At 44.2% G+C, this 12,320-nt stretch overlaps 1 protein-coding gene across 1 annotated transcript in view; it reads right to left on the reverse strand.

Annotated features, from left to right (window-relative positions):
* Positions 1-4,591: 4,591 nt before the first annotated feature.
* The window catches only part of LOC147718082 (GTPase IMAP family member 4-like), a 125,684-nt gene continuing 117,955 nt past the window's right edge, over positions 4,592-12,320 (reverse strand). Inside the window, exon 4 of the mRNA XM_086919253.1 lies at positions 4,592-9,084. Within this exon, the coding sequence (XP_086775379.1) occupies positions 8,240-9,084 (845 nt within the window). The 3' untranslated portion in view covers positions 4,592-8,239. The remainder of the gene's footprint in view (positions 9,085-12,320) is intronic.

The raw sequence follows: 12,320 nt of genomic DNA on the forward strand, positions 1-12,320 counted from the left end.
TGACTGGCATATATTATCCAACTGTGTTATTATGAGATTTGGTTTCCAACCATCAATGCTGATTTTGATATTGAGATCAATCGTCTATATCTCCCCCTAAAACAGCATAATTTATGCATTGCCGACTTTTGCACTTTTTTGCCACTTTGCACTTTATCAACACAAGTTTTCTGCTCCAGGGCATTCCTGGCTATATCATGTTTGTTCCTTAACATTGTGATTCAGCACTTTGCACTTTTTTCTTTACACTTTTGAATTCAGTAGTGGTTTTTAGATCAGTATACTGTAATAATAACGGACCCTATGGGCATTGATTCTATTTTCATTCAGTCATTATATGCACGTTAATTTTGCAACAAACCATTTGGGCACTTGCCCTCTATACGATGAACATAGTGTAGATGTTCATAAAGTTGATAATGTGTTGTTGCAGTTATATGCATTTATGCATGGAGTTTTATTACATTTTAACTTTTAATGTTGCATTTTCACAATATGAATGATATTTCTTCCATGTTTATTTATATGTGGGAGGAGCTCCGTTTGTAAATCAGTATATAACCACTTATGTCTCTGGGTCTTGTCATGTGATCAAGTCCGGGTTTCCCGGACGAAACGCGTCATGCTGCCATCCCCATTGATGGAATAAAAGCACACTATTTCTTTTGAATCCTTGGTCTTGTGGTCTGTACCTGGCTGTGTCCGTTTGGTTCCCTCGGCGCTTCAGGATTGTGGATCTTGATATATATATACATATATATATATATATATATATATATATATATATATATATATATATATATATATATATATATATATATATATATATATATATATATATATATATATATATATATATAACCTACTGGCGGTCGCCAGTAGGTAGTTATAGTTAGACCTAGCTACCATAGGAAATCCGCAACATTCTATTGGGAATGACTCTGGCGCCGGTTGAGGAATTTGGGTGTAATTTTCCAAAATTGTGGCCAGCTCCGCTGCGCTCCTTCCGTTAAAGTTTTGGGGGGATTCGTGAAGTGGGGGCTGAGAAAAAAGGGGGTTCCCAAAACGTGTTTTCCCCATGTTAATTTCCATAGGACGTTCGGACACGTCTACAGCCCGAACCGCAGAACGGAATTACGCAAAACTTTGCAAAATTGTAGGGACTGGTACGCAGATGTGCCTTTGCTATGTTTGTTGAAAATTGCTCCAGTGTTTTTTTTTTTAAATTAACTTTAAAAACACATATATATCTATCAGTCTCTCTGATGCCCGTTAGATTGAAGTGAAGAAAACTGGTGTACTGTCTGAGACACTGGACAGGATTGCTAAGAGCATTTGCCTGGTGGGTGACTGCCCTATCCTGAAAGAAGAGACTTTTTCCTTGAAACTGGGCTTTGTTTCTTGAGTTGCGAGGTGTGCAGCTCCACCGTGGAAACAACAAGAGCCTGCCTGTGAGGCTCAAACAGACAGAGTGAGAAGACTCCCCTCTGGTTGGTTGTACAGTGGCTTCAATTTCCCCAAAGACTTCTTCTTTTGTTAATAATGTACCCCTTTAGTCGTCCCATTTTTTAGGAGGAGCAGCCCTTTGCAGCTCTTCATTCTAATTCTTAAGGCTCTGTGTGGTCCTCCTGGTCCCAGAGATGATTAATGTTCTGGCCCTCATAAAAGGAAAATGTAACAGTCAATTGGAAAATGTTTTTATTAGATATGTGGCTATTCTGAAATTTAAATTAAATAGTCACTGAAATACATAGGAGCCCTGAAAATGTTTACTAGATGCTTTTAGGATTTGCTTTTGCTTAGGACTAAAAAAATGATAATTCTGTTTGTAATAGTGGTCATTACTTTATCCTGATATCTGAATGTTAATTATAACCTAATGCTTTGTTCCCTTTGTATTCCTGCTTATGCTTATATATACCCGCTTAATGAAATGTTTAGAATGAAAAATGCCCACCTAGCAATGTATTAGGAAATGGATAAATTTATGAAAATTAATGTGCAAATATTTTCTATGTTCCTACTGGATCATAGGAATGTCTTTAGCTCATGCTAAAAGGACTATCTGTTAAATAGTGGACTGATTTGTCAGCATGAGCTGAAAGCCATTTTGTATTTCTGGCAGCCATTTTGCTTGCCATGTGCTCGCCATGTGCTCTGTCCTCCCTCAGTGTTGACTGCTCTTGTAATCTGCCTAGAAACTAACTATATTTAGCATCTTCCACCTTTGCACATGCCCAGAAGGGCCTAGCCAGTAGAATGCACTTGCTTCTCTAGTATAACTGTCAGGCTATTTTTGCTGCTGTATGGAGAAGTAACTCTCCTCCCACTTTGTTGAGCAAGTAGATCTTGTATGCCCATATTAGTCATTTTGCATGCTTACATGAGCCAGGACTGCCCCAGGGTCTTAAGCTGACTATGTAACCCTAAGCATATATAAGGCCTCTGTTTTCTGCTCTCTTCAGACTGCCTCATTCAGTTGCTAAGGCTTATGTGTGACGTAGTTTGACTCATTTGAGGTTAATAAAGATGTTCTTTTAAATTTCAGCTTCTGTGCCAATTTCTTCTTTGTTGGTTTAAAAGACCCAAGTATCGGTGGGACCCCTGAGAAGGTTTCTTGATTTCTTCAAAACGAGATTGAGCTATATTAGGTAATGTAAGATATGAGGTCCGAAACGTATTTTTTTTTTTATTTCATAGTTCAGCTGCGACTGCCTGGAAAATTCCACTGTAGGTGTGTCTTTGCATGGCTATGAAATTTTCAAAATGTATGTCTATGCTTACTGATATCAGTTTCCTCTGTGACACTCTCTATGGCTGTGCAGACGGGGCTCCGCTTTGAGTGTATTTGAATAAAGTAACTTTTGGTATATTCTCTACTTTTCTTCCGACTTCATTTGGTGTAGAAGGCTGATAGATGGTATCGAATGACCCGGGAGGCCTATAGTGGATCACTTTCTTCATATTAAAATGGGGCACATTGGTATCTTTTTTCCAAACTCATTCCTGGCCTCTGGTCTCCCAAGGGCTCAGCGCACTTGAATGTATAAAATGGCAATACATGAAAAGAGCAGTTTGTATAGCATGTGTATTGACAAACATTTTCCCAGGGGCCAAAGTGTTTGGTATGTGATATGCCTGAATGCTATATTGTTGTCAGGAGAGTGGCAGTCAGAGTCTGCGGGAGGCAGGCTTACCAGTAAGGTGGGTGTAGGGGAAGCATAACATATACATCTAGTGGCTCTGTTGCACAATGTGAAAAATCTAAATTCTGGTATTAATCCTTGCTTTACCCTTAACCAAAATGTGTGATCCTAGGCAATTGTTTTTTTTTACTTCCCTTCTTTTTCTTCATGTGCACGCATAAGAGGACCTTGAAATATATGTCTACAGGATGTGTGCTGTACAAAAACGTACTCGGTGTTTGTGATTTAGTAAACTCGAATGTTGTTTATGTATAATAGGAACCCAGGCAACCCGAAGAAGCTCCCATAACAATTGACTTGCCACTTACTTCAGTGCTGGCATTGTTGTTACATGGGTGTGGAGAATTTAACGTTTTAAGTTCCTGCTTGAAATCTAGCAGTTTTGTAAAAATGCTTCGCAATTCACTGATATAATATAATGTGCTATTGTGAAACAGTTCTGTGTGTTAAAGAAATGCATTTTTTAAGTTTATCATATGTTTACAATTTGTCTTTAAAAACAAAGGTGTTTTTAAGGTTAAGCGGTAGATGTCACAAAATTAACTTTATTTAACTTCTAATAAAAATTCATCATCTATTTGCTGGTTTTTGTATCACCTTGTTAATGCTAGAGCTTAGTAGAGTAACCAGAGGGGCACATATGGCCCATGGGAAGTACTTTAAGTATCACTGCTTTATTGGAAGTATAGGAACAGTGGTTTTCTTTCTGTTGCAGGACATGCTGCCTTCCTTCAATTGCTGTGGCATTGAGTCTTCTTTTTATTGTCATGACAGATACCCAGGCTTCCCATAATTGACACTGTGCAGTGATTATTGGTGTCCTAGAGAAGTTAATCTGAGGAGGTCGCACAGCTTTGCGTAAAGGGTTTGAGGCATTACCTTGATCATCTGATAGGAAAGAGGCAGCAAATGAATGACCGAGGCTTAGACATATAGCATAGGTGTGGGAGCAAAGCCATGCACCTTGCGCGTGTCAACAAGGACAGGAACAGGGCAAAGGTGCAGAGACATAAGCAAAGTGAAGTTCAGGACTACAAAAGTGTGAATTCCCTGATGAGGTGCAGAGACAGTAGGAGTCTGAGGTGCAAGGACAGAAGGTGTTTGTGCAAGGGCAGGAGAGGCATAAGTGGTGCATAAAAAGGGCATGAGCAGGGTGATGTGCAGAGCCAGCGTCAGTGTGAAGTGAAGGGTATTTTGCAGAGACATGTGTAGTAGAAACAGTAGCAGTGTAGATACAGTATTGTGGTGAACAGTCAGTATATTTGTATCTTTGAAGTCTTGGAAATCGTAAGGCAGTAGGGTGAGAAAAACATACAACAATTTTTCCCAAACAGTGGGTCATGACGCAAGGGTGGGTCACAAAAGTCCAAGCAATAAATAAAGACGACTTTAAATTCTGTATTTATTATGTCACATTTGCTGTGCTTCAACGATAGAGGTCACATGTCAGGCCATGCCTTCTGAGAATTTGTTGGTTATTTCCCTAGCATGGGGATTTGTGTTTACAGACTCCTGTCACTTTGGAATCAGATAAAGAAAAAAGCAAAGTGAAATATGTTAACATATAAAAAATGCAAATATTTGTAAATACATTTTACACAACCAGCAGTTAGGAATAGTGACGTTTTACCTTCAACTCTGTTTATTTAATATACAAGAAAACCAGAAAAAAGAAATAGATAAAAGACATGTTGCAAAAAGGAAGCCCATACCCAGTGACAAAATATACTGATGAAGTCAAATGAGAGGTAGACATTACAATACAATCCAAGGCAAAATATGAGAGCTAAATAAGGAAGAAGAAGATGTAGTTCACCGTTTTCCCGGTAAGGGTTATAGTTGGGCACTGTTTTTACTAGGGGGACCTCCACGCAATAAAGCATCTAAGCAGAGGAACCAAGTGGCTATAGGTGGAGGAATGGGCTTTTTTCCAAAATAAGGCTATGGATTGACGTGCAGTAGTGAAGTTTTAAATTGTATTTGGCAAAGAATAAATCAAGACACTTGACTTGGTGGTGCACAAATGATGGATGTTCACTGAAGCTTGATTTTCACACATTATCATTTGTGAGCAGTAAAGTTTTGGCGAAATAGGGTTGATCCAAGTGTAACTAGAAGTTGCTTGATATTCAGACTGCCTCGTGCCTAGGGAGCAACAAAACATCAAGGACAGCTTTTTGCTCCATATCCCAGTCCCTGGTGAGAGTCTGTGCCTTGCCTTGTTATGGCTTCTACTGGTTAATTTTATGTAATTACTTTAAGCTCAAATAGAAAAACAGCAGGACTCTATAAAGCTTTGGTGGCAGAAAGGAAAACAGATAGAAAACGGCCATAGGCCCTTCTACACACAGGGCGCACTTTCAGTGTTAGTGCCATGGTGCATCTTAAAACAGGTGCCATGGATGCAAACAGAGACAGTGTTCCCTATTACCATGAATGCACTGCCCCCAGGGCAGCCGCAAACTCATGCTTTCCTGGGGGCAGCGCAATGAAGTGAAAGACGGAGCAGCTGTGAAAGAGCTGCTCCGTGTTTCACTGTGGAGACAGCATTTAGGAGAGGCGAGAGGTCCCTTTGCAGGCAGGTGTAATGAGTGACTGAACCTGCCTGAAATGGCATGATGGGGGGTCCATAGGCCACCCTTACTCTCTTCCAGAGGGCTGCTATGAGGGAGTGGACAAAGGGATTCCCTGCCCCCATGCAAATGAGGAAACACCCTCTGGTGATAATGTTGGTACTACATGTACACCAGCACTATTAGTATTACAGAAGGGTTCGCACAAGCATCTGCAGTCCTTTCTGTAATTCCAAAGTGCCTCAGGGGTGCAGAGAAGGTGTAGAGTTTTCTAAGCACCTATCTTTCCCAGCTTGGGATGTTCAGAACCAGGTGGAATGCTGGGAATGAGCTACATTTGTGTCAGTGTGTGTAGGTCAGAGTAATTAGGAGAATGAAATTGAAATAGGTGCTATATGTGTTTTATTTGGAAATCACGACCGTTTAAAATGCTAAACAAATAAGAAATATGTTGTATGTATTTGGTTATACATGGCTTTTCACTGTTTGGAACGTAAATCGATCTATTTATATATGTATATATATTAGTCAAAATATGCTGTTACATTATGTTTTCTGATAATATTAGACATTACAATATGTGTTATTGTATTTTTTAAATATTTGTTTTTACATACACGTATATACATATACATATATATGTGTAAATGTGACTGTCTTTGTGTACTCTCTCTCTCTCACTATTTATATTGTAATTGTAGTGTAATTGCATTTATATAGTGCTTACTACCCCTGACGAGACGTTGAAGCGCTTTTTTGGCGGGAAGCATGCTACTCTGGGACCCATAGAGGATTAGTTTTGAATTAGTATAGTGAAACATGCAAGTACATTTTATGTGGTGGATAGGTTAGTCAGTTATTTGGATTTGGAAGGGTAGCAGAAGGATAGAGGAGGACAATGGTTTGTATTTATATAGCGCTTGTTGACGCAGGTTATTCAAGAAGCCCATAAAGTATTAGTGGTGAATTAATATGGTGAAATATGAGGTAATTTCAGTGGTGGATATTGGTCAGTTACTTGGAGTGAGAAGGATAGCGGAGGGATAAAAGGGGAAGAAAGATTTGCATTCATATAGCACTTGTTACCCCTGATGGGTGTTAAAGCGCTTTTCTGGCGAGTAGCACGCCAATCTGGAGCCCATAAAGGATAAGTGTTGAAAATTAGTATAGTATAAATATGAAGTAATTTGAGTAGTAGATATGTTATTCAGTTATTTGGGCAGTATATTAGTATAGTTTAATATGGAATTCGAGAAGAGAACATGATAGTCTGTTAATTTTTAATGAAAAGGATAGCGGACGGATAAAAGAGTGAAGGATTTTTTTTTTTAGGTCTTAGTAGTAGGAGGAGGCTTTTGGATGAGTAAAAAGGAGTTTTTGAGGGGGGAAGTCAGAGGGAAGAGTTTCGAAAGGTTTGTTTTAGGGGATCAGAATAGTAAAAGAGGTGTCAGATGATTCAAGGAGGGTTAGAGTAGGAGAGAGTCTAGAAAGGGTTATATTGGCAATTATAGTAGTGGTGGTATGGGGTTTGAGATAAATGAGAGAGTGGAAGTAGAGGATATATTGATAGATGTTTAGGATGAGATATAGGGTAGTGTATTGGAAAGCAGCATTTCTGGCCCTCATCCCGATCAGTCTCGAACAGGCAGAAACAGGCAACTACCTTTGTCCTCTCTGCCCTTAGCCTTGACGCCCGGGCTGGGACGCCTTAAGCCTGCCCTCTTTTATAGCCCTAGTAATCAGGTGACCCCTTCAGCTAATGCGAACCCAGCTCTAACACTATCCAATCAGAACACTAGCCCTAAAATCTAGAACCAATAGGAGACCAGTACCTTACTGCCAATCTTAGCCCTAGTCAAAGCACCCAATCAGATCAAAAACCCTGATCTCGACGTCCAATAAAGACCCTAGCCCTACCAGTAGTCCCAACCCAAGTCCAAGCAGCCAATGGTACAGGTAACCCTAATCCCTACTTCCAATAGAAAGCCTAACTCTAGCCCTAGTCCCAACCCTACAATGTTTGAATCACAGACCCAGAAACCAATCAGAACCCTCAAATACCCAACCAATGAGGACATTAAGTATGGGGATGTACACTAAGATGTGTGTCTTTTTTCATTATTTGTGTTTACATATTATTTCTAAACTCTTTTCATTTTTGCCACGTTTGATTGTAACTTCATTGTAATTATTTTCCGCGTATTATGATGAATGTAATAATAATGTTACACGATTGCTAATGTTATATTGTATGAGGCAATTTCCTCCAATAAAATAGCCCTATCATAACGGGGTGAGGCCTTTTTCCATTCGTAAATGTGGGGCCAGATTGTTTTGCGATGTAACAGAAGTCTGAGGTGCACTCGTGTTAGAGTTATGTATTTTGAAGAACAGGGCGAGGTGTGAAGTATGGCCCACAAGAATCCGTTGATTGTTGGCTGAGTGCTGTCGTTTTTGTGTTTATCCTTTTGAAAAGATCTGTTTGAGTCTTGCCCCTACGTCCCGCATTGATTGCATGGCGGAGGCGCCTAGTCGCTTGCAGGCGTCAATGATGCTCACCATCACATGGCGCTCAGCTTCCTCGCGGATGTCTGGTTTGCTTATCACTCTCCCTTTGCTCCTGTGCTGCTCCGTGATCTCCTGCTCGCGCCTCCGGACGGCCTCCTGTGCCTGCTCGAACATCTCCGAGGTGTACCAGGAGCCCCCGGTTTGCTTCCCCATCCTCTGGATCATGGCGAACAGCTCGCGCAGCTGCTTCCTCTGCTCGGGCTCATGGGCTTTGTTATTAAAAGCCACGTATCGGTTCCCGCAACTTTGCACCACGCTTTTCAAGTGCTCGTCAGCCTCGTCGATGTAATCTTCGATGGATTTATCTTCCAGCTCTTCTTTTCGCGTAAAGACCACAATGGTGTACTGCGCGGCCCCGTCTCCGAGCAGCTCCTGTAGCTGGCGCACGGCATCCCTCTCCTCCGGGGTGAAGCGGCCGATCTGCAGCACCAGGAGGATGGCGTGGGGTCCCGGGGAGGCCAGCACCACGCACTTGGCGATGGTTTCCAGGATTTGTTGATTCGATAAGCTCGTATCATACAACCCCGGAGTGTCGACGACAGACACAAGCGTCCCGTCCCTGTAATAACCCATCTGCCTTTGGCACTCGGTTGTTACTGAAACGGCTTTAGCTTCAGAAAGAAACACTTTTCCTCCAAGGATGGAATTTCCCACGGCGCTTTTCCCAACGCCCGTCTTTCCGACCATAATGAGTCTGACTTCCTCCATCACACGGTAACCATCATCGTCCGCTGGACCTGTGAACAGAAGAGAGCGCTGGTTACACAAGTCACGATGAGGAACAAGTTAAAAAATGCCATAGGTGAAGAGATGTGGCCTATCGCCCAGAGCTGTCACCTTTTTTAAATGGAAAACCTGGGTTCATATCAAAATAGGCTGTGCTATCGCTTTCAACTGCAGAACACCTACTTTTACGCATCTGCAGAGCTTACGCTACATTCATTTCATCCACTATCAATCACAGTTACAAGTTCATTATTAGCATAATTACTCAAGCGTAAACACACTTACCAACGTCATTACACCCTGAAAACAAGGACACACGTCCCATTTGCAGTGGAATGCACTAATTCCCCTTACAGGCAACAAAGGTAAGCATAAAAACATCAAAAATAAATGGCAAATAAAAAAAACACTTTTCTATGGACACAGGGGCATATCACTAACCCACTATCAACACCTATCGCATGAAGCAGCACATACAAGTTACTAAACAACATTTTAGGTTTAGTTATTTGCAGGAAGGGACACCCTCCTATACATAAACAATCCTCCCTGTTCGAAGACACCCTTGCACTCTAGTGCAAGGGTGCCTGCGTTGGCAATAAGTCGTGAGACATATCGCCATCGCAGGGCGAAACGCCAGGCTGCACAATATCCTTGGTGATATAGTGCAGCCTGGCGCTTCTGAAGTGGCAAAGAGAAGCATTAAGACACCTTGGCACCAACACCAGAGTTTCTTTTCTACAAAACAGAATCATTATGTGACTGAAACAGAACATTTGAGATTGATATACACAAAAATTTCAGAATGCTCGAACAGGAGCAACTTTCTATCACATACTATCTACTTGTTTTATGAACAAACACCTGGGTCAGAAAAGCATGTAGGCCAGCCAGGCAGCACCAAATGGGCTACTCAGAAGGATATCGAAGCACAAAGTTTTTTGCGCTGTTTACAAGATGGTTTTTTGGTGTCCTAAGCTGGTTTTTGCTGTGATTTCCTTAATATTAAAGCAAATATTGCCTGCCACAAGCACAAATCAATGTAGACTGTTGTACATTATTATACCTTTCTCCTGCACTCCTTTATAAGTTCGAAACTGTTTTAATTTTCGAAGAGCATGAGTCAGGGACTTTTATGCGAAGGAAATGAAGATGCAACAGTGGGCTTCTGGTATCCAATGGAGGAGGTCTGAAGAGAGCTGAAGGCTGGCAGGCTGGGTCTAAGAGACAGCGGAGTGGATCTGAGAGGAGGCAGGGGGGGGTCTGCAAGCTGACATGGTGGGTCTGAGAGCAGGCAGGGTGGGTCTGAGAGCAGGCAGGGTGGGTCTGAGAGCAGGCAGGGCGGGTCTGAGAGCAGGCAAGGTGGGTCTGAGAGATGGCAAGGTGGGTCTGAAAGATGGCTAGGTGAGTTTGTGAGCAGGCAGGGTGGGTCTGAGAGCAGGTAGGGTGGGTGTGAGAGCAGGCAAGGTGGGTCTGAGAGATGGCAAGGTGGGTCTGAGAGATGGCAAGGTGAGTTTGTGAACAGGCAGGGTGGGTCTGAGAGCAGGTAGGGTGGGTGTGAGAGCAGGCAAGGTGGGTCTGAGAGATGGCAAGGTGAGTATGAGAGCAGGCAGGGTGGGTTTGAGAGCAGGCAGGGTGGGTCTGAGTGCAGGCAAGGTGGGTCTGAGAGATGGCAAGGTGAGTTTGTGAGCAGGCAGGGTGGGTTTGAGAGCAGGCAGGGTGGGTCTGAGAGCAGGCAAGGTGGGTCTGAGAGATGGCAAGGTGAGTCTGAGAGCAGGCAGGGTGGGACTGAGAGCAGGCAGGGTGGGTCTGAGAGCAGGCAAGGTGGGTCTGAGAGATGGCAAGGTGAGTCTGAGAGCTGGCAGGGTGGGTCTGAGAGCAGGTAAGGTGGGCCTGAGAGCAGGCAAGGTGGGTCTGAGAGAAGGCAAGGTGAGTATGAGAGCAGGCAGGGTGGGTTTGAGAGCAGGCAAGGTGGGTCTGAGAGATGGAAAGGTGAGTCTGAGAGCAGGCAGGGTGGGTCTGAGAGCAGGTAGGGTGGGTGTGAGAGCAGGCAAGGTGGGTCTGAGAGATGGCAAGGTGAGTTTGTGAGCAGGCAGGGTGGGTTTGAGAGCAGGCAGGGTGGGTCTGAGAGATGGCAAGGTGAGTCTGAGAGCAGGCAGGGTGGGTCTGAGAGCAGGCAGGGTGGGTCTGAGAGTAGGCAAGGTGGGTCTGAGAGATGGCAAGGTGAGTATGAGAGCAGGCAGGGTGGGTCTAAGAGACAGTGGAGTGGATCTGAGAGGAGGCAAGGTGGATCTGAGAGAAGGCAAGGTGAGTCTGAGATCAGGCAGGTTGGGTCTGAGAGCAGGCAGGGTGGGTCTGAGAGCAGGCATGATGGGTCTGAGAGATGGCAAGGTGAGTCTTAGAGCAGGCAGGGTGGGTCCGAAATCAGGCAGGGTGGGTCTGAGAGCAGGCAAGGAGGGTCTGAGAGATGGCAAGGTGAGTCTGAGAGCAGGCAGGGTGGGTCTGAGAGCAGGCAGGGTGGGTCTGTGAGAAGGCAAGGTGAGTCTGAGGGCAGGCTGGGTGGGTCTGAGAGCAGGTAGGGTGGGTCTGAGAGCAGGCAAGGTGGGTCTGAGAGATGGCAAGCTGAGTCTGAGAGCAGGCGGGGTGGGTCTGAGAGCAGGCAGGGTGGGTCTGAGAGAAGGCAAGGTGAGTCTGAGAGCAGGCAGGGTGGGTCTGAGAGCAGGTAGGGTGGGTCTGAGAGCAGGCAAGGTGGGTCTGAGAGATGGAAAGCTGAGTCTGAGAGCAGGCAGGGTGGGTCTGAGAGCAGGCAAGGTGGGTCTGAGAGAAGGCAAGGTGAGTCTGAGAGCAGGCAGGGTGGGTCTGAGAGCAGGCAAGGTGGGTCTGAGAGAAGGCAAGGCGAGTCTGAGAGCAGGCAGGGTGGGTCTAAGAGCAGGCAGGGTGGGTCTGAGAGAAGGCAAGGTGAGTCTGAGAGCAGGCAGGGTGGGTCTGAGAGCAGGCAGGGTGGGTCTGAGAGCAGGCAGGGTGGGTCTGAGAGCAGGCAAGGTGGGTCTGAGAGAAGGCAAGGTGGATCTGAGAGAAGGCAGGGTGGGTCTGAGAGCAGGCAAGGTGGGTCTGAGAGAAGGCAAGGTGAGTTTAAGAGACAGCGGAGTGGATCTGAGTGGAGGCAAGGTGAGTCTGAGAGAAGGCAAGGTGGGTCTGAGAGAAGGCAAGGTGGGTCTGAGAGCAGGCAGGGTGGGTCTGAGAGCAG

This window comes from Lissotriton vulgaris, chromosome 4_2 (genome assembly GCF_964263255.1).
Source record: "Lissotriton vulgaris chromosome 4_2, aLisVul1.2, whole genome shotgun sequence".
NCBI classification, from domain to species: Eukaryota; Metazoa; Chordata; class Amphibia; order Caudata; family Salamandridae; genus Lissotriton; species Lissotriton vulgaris.